This window comes from Euprymna scolopes, chromosome 44 (assembly GCF_053919585.1).
Source record: "Euprymna scolopes isolate OS-2025 chromosome 44, ASM5391958v1, whole genome shotgun sequence".
Taxonomy (NCBI): domain Eukaryota; kingdom Metazoa; phylum Mollusca; class Cephalopoda; order Sepiida; family Sepiolidae; genus Euprymna; species Euprymna scolopes.
This window is the reverse complement of record NC_136525.1, coordinates 22,222,453-22,234,944: the sequence shown is the minus strand read 5'-3', so window position 1 is coordinate 22,234,944 and position 12,492 is coordinate 22,222,453. Positions and strand designations below refer to the sequence as shown.

Genomic DNA, 12,492 nt, shown 5'->3' with positions numbered 1-12,492 from the left:
TTTTAGAACGATTCTTTAATAAAAAAAAAAAAAAAGAAACTTTTACTTATCTTTTTCCATTTAATTATTTAGTTTTTCTTTCATATTCAGTTTGTTTTTTGAGAACAGTGTAAACTTTTTTCATATAGTTATATTTAGAATCATTTTAATTTCTATTTAAAGAAAACAGACAAAAAAGCTGATATTTGAACGTTTTTCCATGCAAACATTTTAATTTATCTGTTCCAAATATCAGCTTCTTTTTTGTTAATGTTTTTGTAAAATGCTTAATGTTTTGCGTTTGTTTTAGCATTTCAAATGAAAAGATGAATAAAGAAGTTTTGTTAAAAAAAAAATGAAACAATCATACTAAAAACTTGTGGCATTTCCTGATTAGATTCGAATTATTGTTTCTTTTTAAATAAAAATTGTTTGTAAACGATTCTAACTTGCAATGTAAGTTTATAACATTAGGTAAAAGTGGAATACTTCTAAAAATCAAGTTTTAAAAGACAAGGTTTTAGTTGGTTCTCTGGAGCATTTTTACCTAATGTCATAAACTTTTTTTTTTCTTTTAAATAAAAATTGTTTGAAAATGATTCCAACTTGCAATGATAAATACAAATAAAATTCGTAAAATGCCGATAAAAAGGGGATTTATTTTTATTGGAATATTTTAAACGCAAAAAAAATTGTCGATTAAAAATAAAAACTTTCTTTGCTTTGTTTTTATTTAATTACGCATGCACATAATTTTTAAAACTGGAAGTTGTAGACCGGATACATGGTTTTAACGCCCAAGCAAGACATTTTGTTTTATAATATATATATATGTTTCGTGGTTAAATTTTGCTAACTGCATTTCATTTCCTCTGATGATGTGAGCCATTGTTGAAAATCCATAGATTAAGGAAATTAAAATAACCTCTTCTATATATTCCTTTTGTCAAGCAATAAATTCTTAAATCGAATGTCTATATGTTGTTTTTTCAGAATTTAAAATTCAACCACGAAACTTATATATTGCTCTATTCTTAAATATTGAGCTTTTCCTTTTTGGCTAGGATCTCCTTGAAAGTATTACTTCAAGTAATATCTATCAGGATTTTCATCTGAATTCCATCAGTGTCTTATCTCGCTTATATATATATATATATATATATATATATATATATGAGAGAGAGAGTGAGAAAGTTTTCTGCTATGATATTGTTTAGAAATTTGTGGAAGAAATTGTTTATTGTTTCAGATTTATGACAAAAGTCTTGGAAGCAAAAGCCTATGCCGACAAAATTATCAGCGATGTTGTTGTATCATGGTGGATAATTCTTATGTAAGTATTTTTTTAGATGATAAATTAAGAATCGAAAAATTTGGAACTTTATAGGGTATCAGAATTGAAAAAAAAAAATTGTTTGTCTTTCAATGCAAAAAACGATTTTTTTTTTTTTATAGCTTTAATTTTTTTAATTATTTGTTTTAAAAATTAAATTTTTTTAATTATTTGTTTTAAAAAATTAATTTTACATGACTCCTCTTAATGATGGAATGAAATATTTATTGATTTTTATGCTCAAACTAAATTCTGTCGATCACCCCTCCCCCCACAAATATATTTGTATGTTTGGGAAAATATATGCACTTACTGCATGGGTTTAGCCCCCCCCCCCCCACTTTCAATAAGAACAACTCTATATTTAGTCATTTAAAATTTTATCGGAATCAGGACACATATTGGAATCGTCCCTTTACTAGTGTCTATTAAACCTTTTGGGGGATTATTTTTTATTTTAATTTGTTACATCTTGAACCATGAAGTGGAGCAGATACTAAGAGTGATTACAAGAATTAGGATGTGTATATTCGCCCCCCCCCCCAGCTTTTATCGATGTCGTGTAGACAATGAATTAAGAATTCCCAAACATGAAGAAAATACAAATTCTTCAAATGAAATGAAGATGTTGGAGAAGGAAGATTATAGTGGAACGATAAATTTGTCGCCCTAAAAAAGAAAACAACACTACAGCTTTATTTTAAAAGTTTTATTGAAAAAGATTAATTCAGATAACTTAATTATGTAGTAGAACCGACATCTATTTAATGTTGTTGCCTTCAGCCTCAATCACCGCTTTGATATAAGTATGGAACTGGGAGCATTCCATTTCCATAATCACCGGTAGGGGCTCTGCGGATACTTAGCACATGGCAGCAATCAGGCTGGTTTTGGTGTTGTGGGAGGTCATGTTGGTGTTCTCGACATATGATCAAACGTCGTAGTCCAGCGGGTTCAGGTCGGATAGGAGGTGGAGGCAGTGAGAGAAGGGTACAAAGTCGTAGCACTCCTGCTGAAGCCAAGCTTGGGTCTCTTTAGACTTGTGGGCCGGTGCAGAGTCCTGCTATTACACCCAGGTTCTGCAAGTGGCCACTTGATTGCATCAGGGGATCACCATACTCTTCAGCACATCCGGGTACACTTTGCTATTTACTTTCAAGCCGACTTCGAAGATGCGAGGTGGCATAATTTGGCCCTCACTTGAAACTACACCAAAGACCATAAATGTGGCTGGAGACTTCGTTGAGCTGTGCCCTCAAGCGTTGAACCGTTCGGATTTGCATTTTGACGGTGTTGGCAATGGTCCTGTTATCATAACTTGGATGAGTATAGCGCAGGAGTTGTACAGCAGCACATCTCCAATCTCTCTCGTTGAACATTGTGTCACTTTCAGACATGAAAGAAGACTCTTTTTGCTTTTGAAAGTTTTACACAACTTGCCAACTAGTAGATGGTTTGCAACAATAAAGAAAATCGGTTTTCATCAAACGGAAATGGAATCATGTTGTCTTTTTAGGGCGACAGTTTTATCATTCCACCCTGTAAAGTTACTGCATTTGTATCTATTCCAATATAAATACCTCAGACTAATTTGACTGGCAGCAAAATCACACCCCTTCACTGTGAAGGTCCTTATATTATCATTTTACTTTCCTCCTTAGGTTACTTACCTATACAATTCCTTTTCTTGCTCCTTTTTTCCCCCAACTGTACCAACATCCAGAAATTGAAATGTAATGTGAACAAACATCTTATTGCCCACTCCTCACTAAGGTTTTCCTATCCCTATAAATCTGACTCTTATCACAGTAGCCCATTACACTTCAGTGGTAATATGCCTTAGTTGGGAGTAAACAAACGCTTTTTAAAAAAAAAATTTTATTGTTTTTTATTTTAGAATTTTATTTAATTTTTCTTTTTCTTTGCAGCGGCCTCATCGTGACAATGTTTGCCTCTTTGATCTGGATTGTCTTGATGCGTTGGGTTGCTGGCGTGATGGTTTGGTTAGGCATAATTAGTTTTCTGGTCCTGTTTGGAGTTGGTTAGTATTGCGATTTCATTTATGAGGCTGATTCTAAAAGTAAAGCTTCCTTTTTTTTTCTCCCCCCCCCCTCAACTCCAAAAGTTGAAGACATACAAAAACTGGAGTGGTACCATTAAAACAAGCGACGTTTTGTGCTCCGGGATTTATTTTTCTACATAGTCCCCACCATTCTTAATGCACTTTTACCAGGAAATCAATGACAGATCTCTGTTTCTAATGCACGTCCATGACAGGAGTTGCTTTCTTAGTCTTACACCGTCAATATCTGCAACAGATAGATGAAACTTTCAGGTCATGAATGAATAGGTTCAGTCATCATAACAATGCAATTTACTATCTCTTCTGATCCATTCGGGTGGAATAAAAAATAGGAGGCATTACTTTTGGAACATCCCTTATGAAAATAACTTTTTTAAAACTTTTTTGTTGCTTTTTCGATTTTGAGTTGTTTTTTTTTTTTGTTTTTTTTACGTAATTACGTAAAAAAAAAAAAAAAAAAACTCAAAATCGAAAAGAGAGGTAATTAAACATATCTTTGTGATTCTTAAGATGAATGGCTATCTTGAACTTGAATGAATTTATTTTAAATTCTTTGTTTGATTTTATTTATTTTTATTTTTTTTTAAGGTTGTGGAATAAGTGTTTGGAAGTATATTCAAGTTAAAGACAGTACAAAGGAAGTGGCGGTTGGATTTAATCCCTTCATATTCAAATTCTCAGAATCCAAACTCTTTTTAACCTTGTGTAAGTTTTTAATTGCTTTTACAGGGTGGAACGATAAAAGTGTCGCCCTAAAGAAAACAACACTACAGATTTATTTTAAGTTTCATTGAAAAAAATCACTTCAGGTGACGTGATTATGTAGTAGAGCTGACATCTAATCAATGTAGCCGCCTTCAGCCTCAATCATCGCCTGGATATAGGTCCGGAACTGTAAGCATATCTTTTCCACAAGCGCCTGCGGAAGTTTGGCAAATACTCGGCAGATGATAGCAATCAGGCTGGCTTTGGTGTTGTGGGAGGTCATGTTGGTGATGTTCTCGGCGTATGACCAAACGAAGTAGTCTAGCATGTTCAGGTCGGGGGAAGAGGGAGGCTAATGAGAGGAGGATACAAAGTCATAGCACTCTTTCTGAAGTCAAGCTTGGGTTTCTTTGGACTTGTGGACCGGTGCCAAATTCTGTTGCCACACCCATGGTTTTTCAAATGGCCACCTGATTACACCAAAGGATCACCATACTCTTCAGCACATCTAGATACACTACGGTGTTGACTTTCAAGCCGACATCAAAGATGTGAGGTGGCATGATGTGGCCCTCACCTTTAACTACACCAAAGACCATAACTGTGGCCAGAATCTTTGTTTTCGTCACTCTGGGCACGTCTCTGAAGCGTTGAACTATCCGGATTCGCATTTTGAGGGTGCTGACAATGGTCCTGTTGTTATAACTTGGATCGGTAGAAAGCATGACGTGTACAGTGGTGCATCTCCGATCTCGCTCGTTGAACACTGTGTCATTTTCAGACAGGATAGAAGGCTCCTATTGCTCTTGGGATTTGTACACAACTGGTGCAACAAGTAGATGGTCTGTAACACAAAAGAAAACCGGTTTTCATAAAATGGAAATGGAATCATGTCGTCTTTTCTAGGTGCAACAATTTTATTTTCCACCCTGTATTTTATTTTTATAATTGTATTTTTATAGTTTGTGAGATTAAATTTCTCACGTTATATAGTTTTTGTTTGTATTTTTGTTTTTAATTTTTGTTACGTCTCTTTGGTTTTATTTTATATTCATAATTTTTAAGTGTTTTAAATTTTAAAACAGTTTTTGTTTAAATTTTTTTCTTTTTAATAATTTTCTTTTATTTAGCTTCATACTTTTGTTTGTATTTTTTGTTTTTATTTAATTTTTTTATGCTTCGTTAGGGAACTCCTTTAGCTATATTCTCAATCAAACCTTTAAAACATTGCAAGGAACCGTAAGGTTATTAATATGTAGATTATAAACCCGGTTATAGTCAGCGAACGTACTTCCTAACTTCCGGCGTAGCGTTCCCGGAAGTAGTGACAAGGCAAATCAGTTCCCTCACTTTTATTGTTCTTCTGTATTTCTATTGTGAAGCAATTTATTGAAATAAAATATAAGAAAAGGACATTGTTGAAATTATTTTCACAAAAGTCACAAAATTATAGATAAAAATAACAATTCGTCTTTGCACTTTAACAAAATTAAATTTTAATTTTATCCAACCGCAGAACGGATTAATGCCGTATCCCAGGGGTTCTGCTGTGTATATATATATATATATATATATATATATATATATATATATGATTACTTAATTTAATCACATAAATTAATATACGAAAGTATAAATTTATGCGTAAACTTTAAGTATTTACTTCAACAGTGCTCAATACATAGGTAGTAAGTTATAAAATATATATGGCAATTAAGCTACACAGAATATTCCATGCTAGGATTCATCAGGCTTATGCATCCTAGCGTGATGAATCTTAAGGTGGATGAAACGCGGAATATTCTGTGTAGCTTAATTGCAATATATATTTAGATATTTATTTTAGTTATATATTTTATAATTTATATATATAGCCATTATTTGAACCATCATTGAAAATCCATGGATTAAGGAAATTAACATAACCCCCTTCTATATATTCCTCTTGTCAAACAATAAATTCTTAACTCGACTATGTGTCTATATTTTGATTTTCAGAATTTCACTTTAACCACTAAACTTATATAAGAAATCAATATCAGTAATAGATTTTTATATAATACTAAAAATGTAGGAATTATAGTTAAATTCTGTAGATTAAAAATATATATAAATATATTTAAATCAAGAATTTATTGTAAATTAAGGCAAAAAAAATCATCAGGTTCAACTCACCAGATAGCTCTAACGTTAAAACATGAATACGTTGACAGATATATATATTCGGATGTAATCGGTGGATATATAATGCAATTGACTATTGATCTCCAATCTGTCACAACATCTCTGCACTCTCAAAAATTCCAGAACTCTCCTAATTTTTAACATCAATGGATTTTTACCTCTCCAGAATTATTTACGATTTTTTCTGCCTTTTGGAACAAACATTCTCGGAACATCACATATTTTGGATTTTTTCAAATATTATGGATTACTCCATTGTTTTCGATCTTTTTCCCTTGCATTATTGTTTGCCCGACCTGGCAGAAATATCCCGCAAATAATTGAACTTAATTCAACGTTTGTCTAGGCCGTATGATATTCTGCATCTATGCTTGTTAAATAATTTTTAATAACATTTTCAATTCATAATCAATAGTTTTGCTCAACTAGATTTTCCTCTGATGAAATGAGCCATTATCATTGAAAATCCATGGATTAAAGAAATAAATATAATTCTTTTTCATACATCCCTTGTTTCAAACAATAAATTCTTGACTTGAATATATATATATATTTATATATTTTAAATCTACAGAATTTAACTATAATTCCTACATTTATATTTGCTCTATTTTATATAGTGAGATTTTCCTTTTGGCTGGGATTGTCTTGAAAATATTATCTCACTATAATATTTAATAAGAAAATTAATCATTTAATTATTAAATCTGTGATTCAACTCATTTATAATACTAAAAACAAATATAAAAGAATGAAATTTCATTATTTTATGCAAAAAAATAATTAAGTGTAAATGCAATTTTTTTATTTGATACTGTTTGCTGCCGACGTCGAATCGCCCGTTCTTTTAATTCGCCATATCTTCATTTTTCTTTCAATCCCAACAGGTATTATTTGCAGTATTCTGTTTGTGATTTTTGTCCTGGTTCTCGTTGCTCTATTTTCACGAATTCGGATCGCCATTGCTCTGATCAAAGAAGGAAGCAGGTCAGTTTCATTTCGAATCGTCTTGACTCTCACGCATGTATGTCAATTTGTGATATCTATGTGATCCCCTGCTCGACAATATCGCCGATCCCGACGCTGTTTCCGTAGTCTTCTCTTTCATTTTTTTCTTCTCATTCTGGCCATGTCGTTGTCTCTTATGCATTAGCAATTGCTGAGGCGGTGCACTCATTCACAAGTTTAAAAATTAAAGCAAAACGCACTCTCTGACACATTCTCGCTGCACTGTGTGCCCTCTACGTACATATCCCCAACAAACCTACTTAGCAGCAAAATCACGCCCCTTCACTGTTGAGGTCCCCAAATACCAGAGGGCTTTCTAATCTAATAGCTTCTTCCCTCGAACAGCTAGACTTTGGCATTCCATTCCTGCTACCTGCTTCTCTGACTGTACTGATATACAGAAGTTTAAATGTAATGTAAACCAACATCTTGTTAATCTTTCTTAGACATGTTCTCAAATAGTAGCTCCTTACGCCCAAGTGGCGATGTGTCTTGTTGGGGGTGAACATGAGTGAAAACAAAAAAAAAAATATCAGCTGTACTGTGGGTGCGTGTGGGACACCATCGATCCTTCGCACGCTAAGGTCTACATCTACTGTCAAGGTCATGTTCGTCAGTTGCCATCAGCTCATCTTGGTCTGCTAACGCTATCTCAATCTGCTCTGAGCCACAATCTGCCTTCAACTGTGCTCAACTGAAACTCTTCTCTCTTTACTATTAACGGAACATTGATGTAATATCACGTGGACTTCCTAATACTCATGGACCTATTTCATTTACTAACACCTTTCTTTTTCATTCCCTTTGATTTGCACGTCAATAAGGATGACTTTATAAAGAATGAGATTTTCGTTTTATTTGGATTCTTCGGACTACTGTTCTTATCTTGACTGTCATTTTCACAACGTTTCGGTCATTGTAACCTCCGACCTTTTTCAAGTGGAGTGTAAGACGACTCAAAGAAACAGCATATATGCTAGGTGACAATCAACTGCTAAGCAAACCTAGTATAGAATTTAACGCAATATGGTAATTATTAATAATAGATAAATGCTCTCTACCGTGCATGGAAGTTACTTACGCCTGAAAGTATCCTGTATCTCTACAAGGCCACCGTTCACCCATCTATGGAGTATTGTTGTCACATTTGGGCTGGCACATCTGCTACTAGTCTCTCTCTTCTGGACAGGGTTTAAAAAAGAGTCGCCAACCTGATAGATCCTGAACTGTAATCTAAGCTTCAACCTCTGTCCCATCAACGAAATGTTGCATCCCTCTGCCTATTCTACAATTTTTTTTAATGGTAAATGCTCTGACGAACTACAAGCACTTGTACCCCCTCAACGTAAATACCTCTGACAAACCTGACAAGCAGCAAAGTCCCACCCCTACACAATATAGATCCCTAGATGTATGAAAGCCTTCTACTCCAATAGTTTCTCCCCTAGAACTGTTAGACTTTGGAATTTCCTTCCGGGTTCCTGCTTCCCCAACTGTACTGACATGCAGAAGTTCAAGTGTAATGTGAACAGACATCTTGCTGCTCAACTCCCTAAATAGTGATAATCAACTCCTAAGCAAACCTAGTATAGAATTCATGCAATATGGGAATCATTAATAATATTCATATTTAGAATCTTTGGACTACTGTTTTCATCTTGAGTGTCATGTTCACAACGTTTCGGTCAATGTAATCTCCGACCTTCTTGTCAAATTCAGGAATGTTTCTGTCGAACTCGGGAATTTGGATAAACTTTCAAATGGAGCCCTTTACTACTTCATGGGAGTACTATGTTCTCGTTCTGTCAGCCATAACTGGATAGAGGTCCTAAGTAATTCACAATTGTTTTTTTCGGTCACCCACACTGAGTTAAACAGAAACTTCCAAAGTTTCTGATTTTTTTTTTTACTTGGAAGTCACTACTTATCAAGGCCCGAAGGCCACTCGAGAATAAGGGTTAATAGTAATCGTTAATGGTGTAAATCGGGTTGAATTTGATTAATGGGGACGGTTCGACAAGAACTTGTTTACATTGAACTTGAAGGCTACCATGTTGTATTCAACCTGGAAGCAATGCAGTGGAACAGTATTCCATAGGCGGACAGTTCTGGGAAAGAAGCTTTGTTCATGGAATCTGCGTTTAGATTTAGAGTTTGACAAGATACATCTGAAGGTCTGAGGTTACATCAACTGAAACGTTGTGAAAATGACACTTAAGATGAGAACAGCAGTCCAAAGAATCAAAATAATACGAATAACCAATCTTGATCTTAAAAAATCAGAAACGTATTCAACGTAAAACGAATTTCTTTATCAATTGAATAAATGTCCCAAAAGAAAAGACGTCTTCACAACTGACTGTAACAACCTCTAAGAATGAGGTATTGGAAATGCAAATGAGTCCGATGATTTTCCAGAAAATCCAATAAAACAAAAAAAAGGGGTAAAAATCAACAAATATAAACAAAACAAATAACTGTTACCAAAGGCAAGATAAGTTACTCTTCTACCTACCTGAATAAGTTTTTTCGTGTTTTAACTGAAGTGTTTTTTTTTTCACTTAATTTCTAATGGCGAGTTCCTAGTTCAACGCCACTATCACATTGTATTAAGTGTATATCTTTAAAATGTCTTTTCTTTGTTTAAGAGCGATTGGTAATATTTTTTCAACTCTTCTATGGCCAATAATTCCATTTGTCCTGCACGTCGTGGTTATTGTTTATTGGTTGGCAGTTGCAGTGTATCCTTTTCATATCTGGCATTTTTTTTTTTTTTTTACATGGGGGGGAGGGGGGTCACAACTTATCAAGGCCCAGGAGCCACTCGGGGATAAGGGTTATTTTGTGTACAATAATCAGTGGGATAGTATCGTGGTAATAGTTAGTATTGGGGATTTGATAAGGTGTCATTACTTAAGGGGGCGGTTCATCAGGAATTTGTTTGTGTTGGACTTGAAGACATCATCCAAGTTGAATTCGGGGGGGGGGGAAATACGCAACCAGCAGAGAGTTCCACAGCCGTGCAGTTCTGAGAAAGAAGCTTTGTTCATGGAATCTACGTTTTGATTTAGGCACGGATAAAGAGTGGGGAAAATTATTGACAGTGGTTTCAGCTAGTCGGGTGTTTTTCGTGAAAGATTGGCGGGGGGGGGCAGAGAATGGAGCTCAGACGAGCACTTGCCATGGAAATAACGATAAAACAAAGACAGGCTTGCAATGTCTCTTCTGTGGGAGAGAGGTTGCAGGGAAGAGAAAAGGGCATCACCCACTAAGCAACAAAGTTTATTTTGTACTCTGTCAAGGCAGGATAGGCTGTTTTTAGCAGCTCCTGCCCAGATGTAGCAGCAGTACTCCATCCTTGGACATACCTGGCTAAAAAACAGACAGGCTCGCAACGTCTCTTCTGTGGGAGAGAGGTTGCAGGGAAGAGAAAAGGTCATCCCCCACCAAGCCACGAAGTCTATTTTGTACTCCGTGGCAGGATAGACTTTTTAGCAGCTCCTGCCCAGATGTGGCAACAGTACTCCATCCTTCATTTGTGTCTGTAAAATCACATTTCCATTCCACACACAACCAGTTAGTTGTTTCTGGCAGAGCAGTGTTCAAGCTTGATGCCCAGGCGAAAAAGAGAAATGAGAAGAAACAGAAGACTAGGATTAAGTGTCACCGGAGATGAAGGTCAGGTCATGTCATTCGTCATGCACTCTGACATTGCTTTGTGTGTGTGCTACCGCGCATAGCTTGCTTTGTGTCTGAGTGTTGGAACTAGACACAAAGTGAAGTTAGCGGTTGTAACGGTTCACTATAGATTATACCGTATAAATGATTAAGCAAGGCTTTGTTAACACATGCAAATTCAGATTTTTTTGCAATCTTTTGGAAACTCGCAAGGGTAAGTTCACTTAAATAACGGTATGTGCTATTTGAAGGTTAGTACTTTAAAAACAACCATAGATTTTTCTCTATTGGCGCCATCTATATTTAAGATTACAGTATTATAATTGGTAAATGTTAGTGGTTGAATAACTGATGAGAGAGACACACATTATTAAAAATGTATTAACAAAAATACATAAAGACGCTGGAACAATATATTTGCTCATGAATGTCAATCCGTTTTGCATGTCTGTCATCGACTCTCACGTAAACCGCTTGTGGTTACCCGGAAGTGACGTCATGGACGGAAGTAACGTCATGGAATAGTTCATTGTTCCTGGTAATAGGGGTGCATCCCCAACAGTAAATTGTATACATAAAATGTCTTTGTACTCTTATGATTATCAAGACAATTTATATTCATATTATTGTGAAATAGATGGGGGGGTTAGAAATTATTAAATAACAATTAAGAGGAATTCACTAGGCAATTGAGAAAGAGAGGGTTGAGAAAATGGAAGAGGAAACAGGAAGACAAAGAGAGATTTAATAAATAATTATTATTATTATTATTATTTTATTTTATTTATTTATTTATTTTGTTTTCATCCCGGGCTTAGCCTTGCTAATCTATTATATAAAGAGCAGTGTATATCTTTTTATGTCCAGCTAAAAGTTCAAAACAACTGCCCAAAGACCCACAAGGCTTATATTTTCTTGATTGGTGTTGCTCCGGATGTATAATTGATTCTTTCAGGGTCAACCAGGCCGGACTTCATCGGGAGAGGTGGGTGGGGGTGGGGTGGGGGGTTAGTGTTATGTACAAATTTGGAGGAAAGTTTTGTGTGCATGTCCAGCTAGAGAAGAATATGCTGGACGAAGGAGAAAGTGGGATTTGGGGAGAGGGAGGGAGGAAAGACAGAAAGATAGAAATTTTAATAAAAATATTAAACTTTAATCCCAGACAACGCCGGGTAACCCTGCTCATCTTTAAAGAAACCACAGCTGTAGAATCTGTACATCAAAGGCTCAATTCCAACTAGTGGTTTGCAATATTTTTACTACTTATAATAATTCATTTTCACGGCTTGAGTAGCATTAGGTGTTGTTTGTATCAGTCAGGGATACGACCTTGGCAATCAATTCAGTTATAGTTTTGTTTTTACCTAGCTAACCTGTTCAGTCTTAAGAGGTCCACTCACCCCGGCTTTACTTTCTCTCTGTGAGAGGGTTAGTTGATTGCTAATCGTCTGGGGCGCCTTTCAGGATACATTGTAATTATATATATATATATATATATATATATATATATATATATATATAT

General features: G+C 35.1%; 1 protein-coding gene across 8 annotated transcripts in view; it reads left to right on the top strand.

Annotated features, from left to right (window-relative positions):
- LOC145268736 (choline transporter-like protein 2) overlaps positions 1–12,492 on the top strand; it is a 382,616-nt gene that overhangs the window by 326,580 nt on the left and 43,544 nt on the right. For all 8 annotated transcript variants that reach the window (XM_080124315.1, XM_080124314.1, XM_080124319.1 and 5 more), the window contains 5 exons: positions 1,229–1,312; positions 3,241–3,353; positions 3,984–4,100; positions 7,172–7,271; positions 9,941–10,033. In XM_080124315.1, coding sequence (XP_079980441.1) covers positions 1,229–1,312; positions 3,241–3,353; positions 3,984–4,100; positions 7,172–7,271; positions 9,941–10,033 — 507 coding nt within the window. The remainder of the gene's footprint in view (positions 1–1,228; positions 1,313–3,240; positions 3,354–3,983; positions 4,101–7,171; positions 7,272–9,940; positions 10,034–12,492) is intronic.